Source organism: Megalopta genalis, chromosome 2, assembly GCF_051020955.1.
Source record: "Megalopta genalis isolate 19385.01 chromosome 2, iyMegGena1_principal, whole genome shotgun sequence".
NCBI classification, from domain to species: Eukaryota; Metazoa; Arthropoda; class Insecta; order Hymenoptera; family Halictidae; genus Megalopta; species Megalopta genalis.
In genome coordinates, this window is record NC_135014.1 from 33,202,739 (window position 1) to 33,218,077 (window position 15,339).

At 41.8% G+C, this 15,339-nt stretch overlaps 2 protein-coding genes across 20 annotated transcripts in view; one reads left to right on the top strand and one right to left on the bottom strand.

The window, feature by feature from the left end:
• Dh31-R (Diuretic hormone 31 Receptor) overlaps positions 1-15,339 on the top strand; it is a 217,053-nt gene that overhangs the window by 119,947 nt on the left and 81,767 nt on the right. For 14 of the 19 annotated variants that reach the window (XM_076519205.1, XM_076519210.1, XM_076519204.1 and 11 more), the window contains one exon: positions 7,465-7,575. In XM_076519205.1, the coding sequence (XP_076375320.1) occupies positions 7,465-7,575 (111 nt within the window). Of the gene's footprint in view, positions 1-6,176; positions 6,552-7,464; positions 7,576-15,339 lie in introns of those variants that run through there. The other 5 variants (XM_076519199.1, XM_076519213.1, XR_013032772.1 and 2 more) reach the window with 3 other exon arrangements.
• On the bottom strand, positions 7,917-14,309 carry LOC117225336 (uncharacterized). Its single transcript, XM_033478810.2, has 2 exons — positions 13,712-14,309; positions 7,917-11,947 (listed from the first exon to the last, which is right to left on the bottom strand). Exon 2 carries the CDS (start codon positions 11,920-11,922, stop codon positions 8,341-8,343), a length of 3,582 nt encoding a protein of 1,193 aa, XP_033334701.2. The 5' UTR covers positions 11,923-11,947; positions 13,712-14,309; the 3' UTR covers positions 7,917-8,340.

Below are 15,339 nucleotides of genomic sequence, written 5' to 3' on the forward strand. Positions count from 1 at the left end.
CGTCGACCGTCGCGCTAGAAACCCGGAAAACCTCGTAAAATTGAACTATTGGGTTGGCAACTAAGTAATTGCCGATTTCAGTTATAGATGTCTCTCACTTCCATTTTTATGATATCCGTAAATGTTATATTATAAAATTATTATTATTATTATTATTATTATGTTACCAAGTGTACGAGTACAGTAATTTCTCCCTAATTTGCGCTCAGATTTCGCATAAAAATGGACAATTTTGGGAAGAGGAGATACAATTATTGGGTTGACAACTAAGTAATTGCCGATTTCAGTTATAGACGTCTCTCGCTCCCATTTTTATGATATCCGTAAATGTTAGATTATAAAATTATTATTATTATTATTATTATGTTATTTTTTATTATCCGTGAATGTTGGCAACTGGACAAATTGAATGCAGCGGTCAAGGAAAAGCGACCAGAATTGGTCAATCGTAAAGGTGTCATTTTCCAGCAGGACAATGCTAGGCCGCACACGTCTTTGTCCACTCGGCAAAAATTGATGGATATTGGTTGGGAATTGATGTTACACCCACCATATAGCCCTGATCTCGCGCCATCGGATCACCACTTATTTCGATCCCTGGACAACTCCCTTCGTGGTAAAACTTTTAATGATGACGACGCTGTAAAATCTCACTTAACTCAGTTTTTGGCCGAAAAGGACCAGACTTTCTACGAGCGTGGAATTTTCAAGTTGTCAGGGAGACGGCGAAAGGTCATCAAACAAAATGGAAAATACATTACAGATTAAACTTCGTTCCAAGTAAAAAGAATTTTTTATTTCATTGAACAAATCGGCAATTACTTAGTTGCCAACCCAATATCTTGTTCGATCAAAATTGAAAATTCCAGTTCGATAACGTTCATTGTTTGTTCGGCGCTCTTACTTCTTTTCTGCGAACATCGACGAAATTGCCAAGATGCGATAAATTGGCATGAAAGTTAATTAACGAGTCTGAGCGAGTAAATGGAAATCATTTTTACAATTTATTATTTTCTTATAATTAATTTTAATTTATTGATTAATTTATTTTAGGGTTAATTTAAAATTGGGGTTTAAGATTAGGATAATTAAAGACTTAAATTTTTAGTATTATTAGTTAATAGTATATTAATAGGAATTTTAATTTTATAGAAGTTTTATTATAATTTTAATAAATTTTATTTAAGGTTTTTAATTTTTGGGTTAATTTTAAATTGGAATTAATTTGTAAATATTTAAATTTTATTACATTTATATTAAAAATGGATAGATATCAAATTTTATAATGATTTCATAGATTAATTTTTGCTTTGAATTTATAAATTAATAATGGTATCATAAATTAAGTTTTTGTTAAATTGTTAAATCATCATTTTCACAGAGCTCATATTTTCCGAGCTCGTCGATGTTTTTTCAAATCGGATTACGTATTTCTATCGTTGCGTCGTGATGGCTAAGATTTAAGCGATTTTCATCGACGTCTGCACATTTCTTAATTCGATTCTTTTTATGCAAGTCGCGGCCGATATCGACGCGACGATTCGAATCGCGACGAGCAAACTGCCGTTGCTCGACCGGCTCGAGGCCACGCGAACGTCGCCGAGGCCGAAAATTGGACCGCCGGTTTCGACGGCAAGCAGAGAGCAGCCCTAATGCGTATTTGACGAGGTAAACAGCGACGTCGCAGATGGACCGATTCAATTTTCCCGCAGGACCTCGTAAAGGGCTCCATTAAGATCCGTCCGTCGCGACTCCGACAGGGACTGTGTTCGCCGAGTTCGTTAGACCGCGCGGATCCTAATGCGAATTTGCATTTTTTAAAGCGGTGATTGATGAATACAGGAACTAGATAGCTGCCTGTTACCTCGATTAACGGTTCGGATTGCCCAAGAAGATGAGATCTCCGCTGAACTTCGTTAGAACTTTTACTTCGCCCGGAGTTTGGTCGATAGCGTTCTCGCCGGGTGCTTATAAGCGTGGAAATTGGTTTAGCGGTTTTGATATTCAGTGGCGAGAGCCTTGTTTGCAATCCTCTGAAGCAGATGGCGGCCCGACGTGCACTGGCTTAGCATTGATAGCGGTCTTAATGCACGACGATGTTTGCTAATCTCGTTTTCTTTCGACGCGGAAATTAAACTTTCGAAATGAAAACGCATTCAACTCGATGGCTGTCGACTAACTGCAACGCTAGTATAATCGTATCTCCTCTTCCCAAGTTGTGCATTTTTCGTTTCCAAGCTGAGAGACAACACGGGAGAATTTGCAACACCGATATATGCGCATCGCTGGAAACGTCGTATGATTAAAAAGCGAATTGTGATCCAACGGAGATAAGAATTAACGAACAAAATTATAATTTACAGGATGAATAAATTGAATAATAGGAAATATGATTACGAAACACGTGAACAAATGACACAAAATAGTAGTAACTATAAAAGAAGTCTGTAAAAAAGCGCCGCGTGCGTGTGCGTGACACTAAAATATTTCTGTCTTTGTTTAATGCATTTATACAAATGTTTTGTACACTATCTCATTTCTAATAGAACAGATCAAGAAGGTAATGCTCTTCTTGTTCTATTTAAAATCGTGTCATTATCGTTATAATGAATTTATATTAAGAAGAAACTTAAATAGTTTGTACATTTTGATCACGACGGTTTCAATCGCGTTTAGGAGATTTTTCTTAATTTTATTGTTCGTTGAGACGGATAGTTTTCAATTTTTATTTGATAAGAAGGAAATGCTGTTATTAAATAAAAATTGAAAACTATGCTTCTCAACGAACAATAAAATTAAGAAAAATCTCCTAAACGCGATTGAAACTGTCGTGATCAAAATGTGCGAACTATTTAAGTTTCTTCGTAATATAAATTCATTATAACGATAATAACACAATTTTAAATAGAACAAGAAGAGCATTACCTTCTTAATCTGTTCGTTGAGAAGGATAGTTTTCAATTTTTATTTAATAAGAAGGTAATGCTGTTATTAAATAAAAATTGAAAACTATCCTCCTCAACGAACAATAAAATTAAGAAAAATCTCCTAAACGCGATTGAAACTGCTGTGATCAAAATGTACAAACTATTTAAGTTTCTTCTGAACATAAATTCATTATAACGATAATAACACAATTTTAAATAGAACAAGAAGAGCAAGAGAATACGTAAACCAACCTAATAATATTTGTGATATGGTTTTTCGAACAGTGGCTATAATCAAGTATGCGCTAAACGATGCACGTTCTTTCTCGTGACGGTTAAATGGCATTTTCGTTCGGTGTCTCATCCGTTAATTAGCGGTTACCTGGAAACTCCTCCGAGGATAGGAGAACGCAGTGACGCCCGGCGTCCCGACGCTCGATGGTAGAATCGATAGAGCAGCTAATGCATGCAGCTGCACCGAGCGTTGCAAATAAAGTGCGTCGCGCAGCGATGCACGTCAAAGCCGGGGCTTTTGTGTCGGGCAGGGGAACGTGGATCGATCGACTATCACGATCAGTTCCGTTTCCAGAATTGATTTATACATCGTCGTCGCAAACGAGGACGACTCTCCGCGATCGAGCGATCCGAAATTTTTCCGATCGACTCGTCGCCGATGAAATTTCGTCTGTTACGTATCGTCCGGCACGAACAATAATTGAAATTCGTGAATGCGCTCGGGATTCATTAGGATAATGCATCGCAACGGGAAGGCGCGTAATTATGTTTTTATCAGGGCGCCAGTGTGTATATCATCAGCTAGTCGCAGTAAATCCGCGTGAAAATATGTGCAACGTGTGCGCCGCGCCTTACGTGCACCGCGTGAAATATTTTACTTCGCGGATACATTTAAATGACAAAGGAGAAAGTATCTCGATAGAATTTCACAGATTTCATTCGCAGTGAAACGGTAATCGGAGATAACGGCGTACTTCGACTCTGTTGTTTGTGTTTTCGAAAGGCCGCGCGCAAATGGTAACTTTATATTGTATAAAATTCAGTTGAACTGCATATTTGAGTCGATCGAGTCGGTCGTGTGATGCAACAAATGATCGACAAGGTGAGCGGTTTTGCAAACGAAATGATTTTGGTTATCATTGCGAAGTATTTAAACAATGCACTCCAGAGTGCAGGATAAAAGATTGTTGAAATTTTTGAAACATGTATTGTAATGTGTTATTCATATCGTCGTTTTCTGCATATGTTATCTAAACAATGCCGTTACAAAAAAAGCAGGTTATTATTAGCACTGTTCTTTCGGTATTTTGTGTCAAGGCCGACGGTAATACGAATTCGTTCATGTTCGCTTCATTCCTCGCGCGAACATCATTTTCCGACGCGATCAACCTTCGACCGATGCTTTCTCTGCGGTGGCCTGCAACGGAAGTATGTTCTTGAAATATCGTTTCGTTCGTCAGATTTAAATCGTCGCATTATTGCGACCTTTCGCCTAAGATAAATCGCCAGGCAATCTGGACCTGCTTACGCGTGAAATTACCCTCGAATTAATCCTGAGAAAACGGAGAAGAAAGGGGCAAACAAGACGAACAGCTCGCGAATCCGCGTAAATCCCCGGTGGCCAATGAACTGAAAGTCGCCGTGAAGAATTTATTAACGATCACGATGTCCCATTGTCATCGACGATCCGTCGTCCTATCTTCGAGACGGTCATAATCCCTTTGCTTTCTTCATATTTACCTACTCGTTCTCGTTCGACATCGGATTTTGGGCAAAATGTTATTCGACGCTATCGAAGGAATCGAATACAAATTTATCTAGATAACAATTCAGCCGAATGAAATGTTATTCGAATTAGAATTAATTCGAATCAGATTTTATTCGAGTAAGATATTTATTCGTGCAGGAATTCGTACAGAAAATGTAAATTGATTTGAATAAACATGAGAAAATACCTATACAGTGAGCGATTTTTTTCATAGTTTGTTGACTTATTTCTTCCATATCTCTTCTCTTTCGAATTATTCGAATAAAGAATTTTCGAATTATTCAAATAGAGAATTTTCGACTTATTCGAATAAAGAATTTTCGAATTATTCGAATCATTCAAATTATTCAAATCATTCAAATGATTCGAATTATTCAAATTATTTGAATGATTTAAATTATTCGGATTATTCGAATTATTCAAATTATTTGAATTATTCGAATTATTCAAATTATTCAAATTATTTGAATTATCCAAATTATTCAGATTATTCGAATTATTCAAATTACTCGTATATCTAACCCTAACAGCCGCAGTCTAGTCCGCAAGCACATACTGCCGTGGCCTCGCCGAAGAGGATGAAGTGTTTTTCACGCGTGGCAAAAATATTGGCCATGGTTAATGGCCCGGAAGAAAAGGATTTGCCTCCGGTGTTAAATACGAGCCGGGTGTCACAATAATAATGAAATTCTTTGTCCGGCCGGTGTTCAAATATACGAGGTACAAGCGTCGCTCTTTATTTCCGCGCGGGGCCGCGTCACGCCTGGGAAAGCCATCGGCTCTCTGGTCACGTTAATTACAACTACCTTCGGCCAGTAATTTCTGTCGGCTGTGTCGCCGCGGAAAGTGCATCCACGTGTAATTTCAGTTAGAAGTGGCGCACGCGACGTTTACATTAATCAAGGTACATATGTCGGCCGTGTTCCGCGCTATGATTCTTCGGGTTTCAACGATTTCGCGGGGGAGAAGTTGCGTGTCCGCGACCAACCGGCCGTCGGGAAACATTTTCTGCGACCGTTACGGAGCGGAAAACTGTCGAACGGAGCGGAAAAATCATTCGCGCCGATAGCACTGATTCTAATGCACCGATAGCAACGTATAGATTCGCAAGATCGTGTTTCGATGAAATGTGCAAAATATATGGAAAATTAATGCAGACTGTATTCAGGAACGTGAAATATATATGTAAAGATTATGGAAAAATACATGCAAATTGTTTTATTATCTGCATTGTTGCTGTTACTGCTAATGCTTACTAGTAATACTATACTTGTCATTATTTCACTTAATTTGCATTACAATTTGTTACGATTATTTCACTCTACATTCTGGTCTGCTGATTCGTGTCTTTTATCGGACGGAACTAATTTAATGCTCTTGCAACATCACGTGAATAGGATGCGATATGATATGAGGCGTCCGTATATCGGTCGCATTCCGGCGTGCATTTCAACTCGAATTTTCCTCCGGGTTCCCTCGGCGAGGCCGGCCTGCACACGTATATGCAGGCGTTTCACTTTTAATTACTTGGTTAGTTAACTCGCGAGTTAAATACTGATTGAAGATTTCGTGTGTCTGTCTGCCTGACTGGCTGGCTGCCGGTGCGGCTGGGAAATTCCGGCGGTCAAACTGGCGAACTTTCGAGGGATCGATGGGGATTTCGGTCGTGTTGCTCGCAGCAGCGGTAAAGTTGCCGCCGGGAGAACGAAGAGCCTGGGAGATCTGTGATTGCGCGGGAACTTCCTGCTTGCGGTCGCGAAGCATTCCTTCGGATTTCCTTCCGGCGAACTCGGAGGACCGGCCCTTTGAACCGCCGGTGGTCGGTTGGTTCGGTCCTCGAGGTGCGAACATTTCGAAAATATTTGTACGTGGACATTTTGGTCTCTCGGGGCTGTCACCGGACTGCCGGAATTTGTGGCAGTCGTGAAGATTAGAAATTGTTTCGACGAAGCTGTAATAATATCTACAATCTCGTGCGAGTTTATGTTCAATCCTTCAACGTACCAATGCTTTTGTTTCATTCTGTATAAACATTACAATCCAAATGTATATAAAAATTGATTGTAATTCGAAATAGAAATCCATCATAATTAAATTTTATATTTATGTATTATATATTATATATATATTTATATTATATATATATATATATATATATATATATATATATATATATATATATTTATATTATGTATATATTTATATTATATATATTTATATTTTGTTTCAAAAATGTATTACAATCGAAATTTCTATCCAAAATCCATTACAATTTAAATTCCTATCCAAAATTCATTACAATTTAAATTTCTATTCAAAATGTTTTACCATATAAATGTCTATAAGAATCTGCTATAATTTAGATTTCTATATATAAAAATCTATTACAATTCCAATTTCTAATAGAAATTTCTCCAAAATTACAATGATATCATTTTTTATTCTAATTATTTCTTAGAAGAAGAAAATTTATGTATACAGTGTGCCTACATTTACACGCTTAAATGATTACAGGAAGAGAACAGAATTTGGTCGAGACTTAAATCGTCGAAATAACATCCGTACTTAACAGATTATTGCTATAAATCTCCATCACGAGTGAGGCTCGATGAATAAATGCAATAATTATTTGCAACGTTGCGTCGTTTCATAATTTCTCTTCGAACGTTACGTTTCTATGAAAATTCTCTGCACAGAAATAGTGAAATAACTGTGACATCTATCTTACGACGGATTTTTATATTTCTTTTTCAGAGCCCTATTGTAGGATAACGTTCGACACGTGGACGTGTTGGCCTAACACCCCGGCTGGAACAACAGCGTATGCGCCATGCCCAAATTTTCTCACCGGTTTCGACGCCTCATGTGAGTCCACCATATTTGAAATTCGAATATTTTGCATATTTCCCTTCGAGATCAGTTTCGAAGGGAACGTTGACTGCCATAAATGTCCGACGAGGTTGCGAACATTAAAATCTGTCTGTGCTTTGAAAATATTCTGTCACATGCAAGTTGTATAGTATCAGGAACTGCGCACAATTATCAAATTCTCTATTTTTCTTGATACCATAGAACTTCTGCTCGAATAAAAACAGCTTCCAAATAATCTAGGTGGCACGCCTGGGTGAATCGGCGATCAAGGGTGTGCCAGTCGACGGCGAGAAATGGTGAAAGTAGAATGTCAGGAATGATGAAAAGTCTTCACGCATCTTTAACAATATATTTATAAACATATATAAACAATATACATAGGAATGTGTAGAAAAGTACAATCTTGTTTAAGTATACACACTTCGTTTACATCTCGTAACACTACAATAAATCTTTCAAAAAATAAAGCAATATTATCGCCGACATAGTAAAATACGTTTCAGTGCGTTCGCTTAAATACGGATTCGTTTTACACGAGCTGTCCGAGAAACAAAGAAAATCTGCAGCTCTCCGTTAAAAGCCTATACAACAGTGTAAACAATGATCACTGGACCGCGCGAAGTCTCCGTGCAATTTAGCCGCGGGGAGGTGTCCGTAGATCGAGCCGCAGTCTCGCCGTCGCGGCAACGACGCGGATAGCATCAACAATAAATACAGAAGAAAACGCTGTGGAACTCGATAGAAAACGGTGCAACAAATTTACAATGTTTCAAACAAGAATTCGTCGTGGCTCGTTTTATTAATATGATTACAGACAATGCTTTTCACCGCCGGATGGTCGTACTTCAAGAGCTTCGCGACCAGATCGTCGTATCTCTGCACGTACTTCTTCTCGCTGACCGGGGCGAGCGCGTGCACGGCGATCACGGCAGCTTCCGGTGAGCCGACCTCCATCAGTCCCTCGATCATCGCCAATTTCGCGTCGTCCTTGTGGTAATCCGGGAACATATCCTCGAAACTGAATAAGTGGATGACGCAGATAATGAATCCGAAGAACAGATTCGTGTAGATGTCGATGAGCTCTTCGAGCTTCCGGCCGATGCTCAGCCCGAAGTCCTTGGGCGTGCCGGCGACCACTTGCTCCCTCTTGAAGAGCAGCAACAAGTAGGACATAGGGTCCATCTGGGGCGTCAGGGTGGCGAGGAACGCGTTCCGAATCCCGTCGAGTACTCTGAGCTGATTGTCGCCGCGTACATTGAGAACCGTGCGCGCCATGAACATGTAGACGGAGTGATTAGTGTCGCGAACGTGCGGCCTCTTCGGGTTCGGCACGTCCCAGCTGTTCTTCACAGCCTGCATGAAAACGTCGGTGAAGATCTTCATCCTGGCGTCGAACTTGTCGCCGGCGTGCATCAGGTACGAGTTCAGCGCGAACTCCGAGATCACGTCGTTCGAGACCGGCGAGTGAACGAAGAGGAACTTCCGCAGGATGATCTCGGAGAGCTCCTCGGGCAACAGGTTGCAGATGATCGGGCTGATATTCTCGATCAGGCTGGTCCAGTAGGGGCCGACGTCCTGGGGCAGTTTGTCGATCACGGATATGATCAAGCGGACGTAGTCCCCGATGTACTCGTCGGGGAACGACGGGATCATCTTGATCAAGTCCATAATCGCGGAGGCGTTCTTCTCGCCGAGCGTCGAGATCATCATGCTGATCAGGGACCAGCTGGCAGGCCCGGGTTCTTTGGCGAACAGCGTCCTCGCGGTGGAGAACAGGACCTCCCGGATGGAGTAGTGCTTCTCGGTCTGCCATTGGGACAGCAGAAACTCGTGGAGCTGATCCCTCGGCGCCACCAGCCGCATCATTCGGATACCGTGCTTCCGGACGGATACTCGTTGAGTGGTCAGGGTTCGGGCGAAAGCGAGGACATGTATCGGCGAGCTGCGTCGGCATAGATTGACAATGGCCATCAGAGCCTGCCCTAAATAGTCTCCTTCGCAGTACCGGTACAAGAGCGTCATGGGAATCGGTGGGTTCGAGTACTTGGCGCAGTTGATGGCGTAGTGCGAGAACGTGTAGTCCTCCTGCGCCTGCTCGTGGTGGATGTCCAGCATCTGGCCCCGAGGGGCCAGTGGTTCCAGAATCTTGGTCAACGTTTCGCCATGGACGAGCAACGCTATGGCCTCCAGGCAGCTAGCGTCCTTCTTGGAGTGCAGGTCATCGAGGCTCTGCTGCAGGAACTTCACCGGGATCTCGTTGTACCATCGGGTAGCCCGCATGAATCGCCTGGCGTACCTTGTGTAATAATTTCTGTAGAAGGTGACCAAGTACTCCTTCCATCTGGACAAGATGCTGTTCGGGTCTTTCTTCAGCAACGCGAACGCCTTGGTCATGTCTATCTCCTGTTCCTTCGACTCTTCCGCGCAGAAACTTTTGAACAAGCTTATATCGTTCTCGCGGAGGATGTGCTTTAAATACATGATCGTGTAGCAGTCCTTCTCTACGTTCGAATTTATTATCGTCTCGACTTCCTTCAGCAACCAGGGATAGTTCTTTAGGGACATGGGCTCCACTCGCGTGTTCTTCTTCACGTGGTCTTTGTTGAATTCGTAGATAGACATGACGATGTCGCGCACGATCCCGGACCATTTTTCGCTCCATGGTTTCTTGCCGGATTTGTAGCGTTGCAAGACCACGGCCAGGCAAGCCTCCAAACACGTCCTCTCGTGCTCGGGATACTTTCGAAGGATGTTCCACTTCGTCATGCTCCGGGACTTCAAGTCCACCAGAATACCGATCTCCTTGTCCATCGGTTGCTTATTGAGGATCCTAAAGTGAATGGCCGCCTCGACGATGTTGTTGCTGATGTTGTTGCCAGGCGCCAGTTCGTTCTTTACATGGGCGCGTACTATAATGTCCATCAGTACCGACCATATCTCCTTGTTGAGACGAGGAAGATCGTATAATTCCATCAGAACATTCAGGACTGTCATCAGAAATATGGGCTGCTCGTTCTTGTGCCTGTCTCTGACGTAGGTCAGGACCTCCAGCAGCGCCTGATCATCGTTGTTCACTCTGCAATTGCAGATCATCTGGGAGGCCAGAATCGCCCTCAGGTCTATCTCCGGAGTCATCGCGATCTCTTCCTTGATCTTGGGTATCGTGTCTTTGGTAAGTAGGTAGCACCTCCACGTCTGCCTGTAGTCCGAGATATGGTGCCGGATGCCCTTCTCTATCTTGATCTTGGCTTGCCTGATCCTCTCATCCGCCGGCAACAGCCACATCAGCTTGGACGTCACCTGGTTGCTCTCGTCCAGGATGTTCTCGCCGTAGACATCGCGGTAGGACTTGATCAACAGGTCCACCTTCTTTTCTTCCGGGTAATAGGCCAAATAGTCGAGCATACTATCGGTGTGGAAGTTGGCGCGTTCCTCCGGGAACAGCTTGGGGAACATGATCTCCATGCGTGTGGCACTGATCATCTGCAGCGGCACCAGATCGATGAACAGCTTCGGCTTCCTCAGGAGATGGTCCTTGCCGTTCTTCAGGAAGCACACGGCTCGCTTTCTGCTCAGCTTCACGAGCATCGGCGCTTCCTCGTGCATCTCGTACAGCTCGACGAACGCGCTCAGTCTCTTCTTGATGAGCGCCGCGAGGAAGTCGCACATGCATCTGATGTCCACCTTGTGGAGGTTCCTGCAATCGGGTTTCACCATCGGATTGCTCAGCTTGAAGTAGCGCACGATGAGGTCGGGATTCTTGTGGAAGATCGCCTGCACCAGCTTCCGGCTGAGCACGATCCTCCTCTTCACGATGGTATCGTACGTGAAACTCTCGCTGCAGGCAGGCAGCAGAGGTAACGCTTGCTCCAGGCTGTAAGTCGCGGCAATGGCGTTGAAGAACTCCTCGGCGAGCGCCGGCTCCTTCAACCGGATAGATAAGTTCTTGATTATGCGATTTCGGATGTTCAGGGAGACGAAGGGGAACAATTGATTGAGGAAGTACTCGACGTTGGTAAATGTCTTGTTGCTGCCGTCGAAGAAGCTCCTAACTCGAAACGCTTCCGTTACCACCTCCGTGTCCTCGGACTTCAACGCTTCCGAGATGGCTTTGTAGTTGTCTTGGTTCTTTGAGTCCTGTTTGATCAGTATCTGAGCCGTCTTCACTTGAATCAAAGGCGCTAATAAGCGGGGCACCTTCGTTCCTTCGACTATTTCCTCGAGACTGTTACACTCCGAGATCCGCTCCTTTATCAACGTCGCTATCCATCTGTATTTCTCGCCGATGGTTTCACCAGGGATCAACTGGATCGCGTTCAAGTACGGCGTCTGGACCTCCATTTTGTCCTTGGTCGGAGTTCGGCAGCTTGAAAGTAAATGTTCAAGATGAAATCATGGCAGTTCGTCGACAAGAGGCTTTTTTTAACGCTAAACCTATCAATCGCCGGTCGAATGACCGGTCTCACATTTTTGATTTTCAAATAGTTGACATTATCAACGATTGAATCAATTTCTTGATTCAAGCATGCATCGTAATCAAAATGGCGAACGGTTTAAATAAATACAATCTCTTCATCGTTAGGGCTCGATAGGTTTAATGTTAAATATATATTATACAATATAATATATATATATTATATAATATATATTAATTATTATATAATATATTCTGATATATATTATATATATTATTAATATGTATATAATATATATTATACAGAAGCTACATATCAAATTTATCATCGTCTATTGCGGAAGAAGTTGGGACGAGTTATTGGTGGCGCCGTAAATTTTCTGATTGGGACGCCATCTTGTTTAAGTTCGCGTCTCGTCGAGGACACAATCAAAATTTCGGAGTACGGTAATGTCTCCCTAACTGACGCCCAGATTGTGCAGAAAAATGAACAATTTGGGAAGATGAGATACGATTATTATTATTATTCGAGTCTTGCGGTTCGTTTTTATAATTACAAACTGTCAACAACTATAACAACGAGCCGCAAGGCTCCAATAATCGTATCTCGTCTTCCGAAATTGTTCATTTTCGTGCGCGATCTGAGCGTCAATTAGAGAGACATTACTGTACACCGAACGGACAAACGCCTCTCTCGAAACGATTACATAATACTGATACAGGGAATATGATTTGTGGCGTGCCCCTTAAACTTTGTTAATTAAACACGCGAAGGAGATTTCACCGCGGCCTCTTTAACAATTTCTCACAGTATTTTGAATATTCTTTAATCGAATTACACTAAAATCTTTTGTTGTATGAACAAGGTAAATTATAATCTCCCGATTCGTAATTCCGTCAACAATCAATATTAACACTAAACATACCCGTTGCCGGTAAAATATCCGGTTTCGCATTTTTTATTTCCAAATTATTGAAGTCATAAATAATCGTTGAATGTATTTCTTTACTCAGGCACACGTTATTACAAGAATTACGAAAATTTTCGATAAATTCTATTTCGTAAATCTTACGAGGCAATTTTTGTTAGCCGTTTTTAGACCTCGGTAGGTTGAGTATTAAGTATTCGATATTCTAAAGTACTCTACTGCGTGTCTGATCTTGGCAGGAGCATTCTCCTGTGCGTGTACACCTTTGCCGTGTACTTTAGGAATTCGTTTCCATTAAACCATGTAACATTTTCTTACAAATTATCGCATTCGAATTATATCCACGAATGTTTGCAGAACATTATCATCGAGGCTACATTAAGTATTCTCAGTTCCTTTGATAATTATCAATTATTAATAGTTCCTTTCCAATGACACCGGCACAGTGACTTCTGCCGAAGACTTCCGAACCAGAAATTCAAAAGAATGTTCAATTAGTGCGGCAGAAATGAACTCTTACGTGTTCTAAAATAAAATAATTATTTTCAATGGAATAGCACAAATCTAAGGAAATCGTATCAACATTTTACTAACATTGAACGTTCGACGATTCGGTAAGAATCACACGAGTAATTCTTCCCCAAATAATCACGCGAATTTAATCGATTCGCGAACATAACCTATACCGCGCGAACATCCCAGCGAAGTTTCGCAAAGATACCGTCCACGGTTCGCCAAAAAATAATTCCCAAAGTACACGGTCGCAATAACTCTGGACGTAGCTCACCTCGTGAGACGAGATCCTCCCGACAGCCGGATAAATCGATTCGCTAAACGAAGATTCGTTGGTCGATGACTGATCGGCGAAAAAAAAAGATGTCTCGGTGACTTTATCAACTTCGTGGACGGGGAGAGACGCAAGAAAAAACTTCGTTCGGAGGAAAACTGTTGTTATTCACGTTCGATTTAAATGAAAGCAGACCGGCCGGGAGAACGGCGTTTCTTCTGACGTTTCACAGCGAATTTTTATTCGTCCATAGTTCGAGATATCGCACGACAGGCTCGCGACAAAACACAGGCGAATATACGTTCTGGTCACGACACAAAGTTTACCGTTCACTGTGCAATCGCGGATAGCCTACGTGTTTTTCCGGCCGACGAAGTTAGGTTAGGTCCGCGATCGAAAACATCGACGGGCCGCGCGGCCTTCGTTCGCCGAGGTACCCTTTTATCGTTCACTTCGGGGTTTAATTGGCCGATAACGCTTTCTCGCGCGGTATTAATAATTTCTTCGTCGAAAATAATATCGCCGCGAACGGGACGAGCAGCTCGTCGAGCTGCACTAATCGAGCCTGGACTGCTCGGCGTCTGCGCAGGCGCCGTTGCTGTCGCGCACCTAAATATAACTCGTTCCATTGTACTCGCTCCGCCGATGACTAATCGACATATCTGATACCTGACGCAACTGCATTCGCCCACTCTTTATGAGCTTCTAAATTTACCGTTTCGCATCTTCCTTGTGCAGCCGCGTTAGCCGCCGGTTTCGTTATCTTTTCGAACAACCAGATAGCGCGACCAGTACTCGAAATCGTTTCTTCGACGGCTGGACTTGCCGAACAGTAGCGAGCTTTCTTAACGTGGCGCAAATTTTTCACTAAATTCAATAAATTCATTGCTCCATTCTCCAGGAGGCTACTCGTTGTACTACTAAAATACTGAATATCCGGATAATGGATGTACTCGAAGAAGATGCAATAACGAAGTACCCTCTGCGAAGCAACTTCGTATCTCGTGGAAATGAAAAATATTATCTTTTTAACGATCTCAGGGATGTGTCGACGAATACTTTATATTATATATAATTATTATTATTAAATATTATTGTATTTATTTACATTTAATCGTATTTGACTAAATAATATTTAACAGAGTAATTTTGTGTATTAAAAAAACTTGTTAGAAAAATAAATAGGCAAAGTGCAAAACATCAAGAACATTGATACAATTTAATGATGCTGTTGCATTATTTACAATACGTTAAAATTATTAAGAGAATTTTAGTTCTCGCGTCTCTTCTGATTAACGCGAACAATTTTTATTTTTCCTGTAAATCCATAGTGTATTAATGATAAAAATCATTGTATTTATCAAAATATTAAAACATTCAGAATTTTCGAATGCTGTTCTATTATTCTCGAGTTATTAAAGTAATTACAAGATGAAATTAGCGTCTCCGTGTTCTTGTAATTACCGCGGAAAGTTCTGTTCCTGCATGCGGGTCTGTAGACAAATTATTTGAATTATTAATGCGTATCGAGTGTGTGCACTAACGAAGCGTTGCAAGGTGAAGTTGCGTCATAATATTTCCTCGTGAGGTAATTGGCATTTGCTCGCATCGCGAACATTAGTAGTTCA

Coding starts and splice junctions, on each gene's coding strand:
- LOC117225336 (XM_033478810.2), bottom strand. CDS start 11,922: ATGGAGGTCCAGACGCCGTACTTGAACGCGATCCAGTTGATCCCTGGT.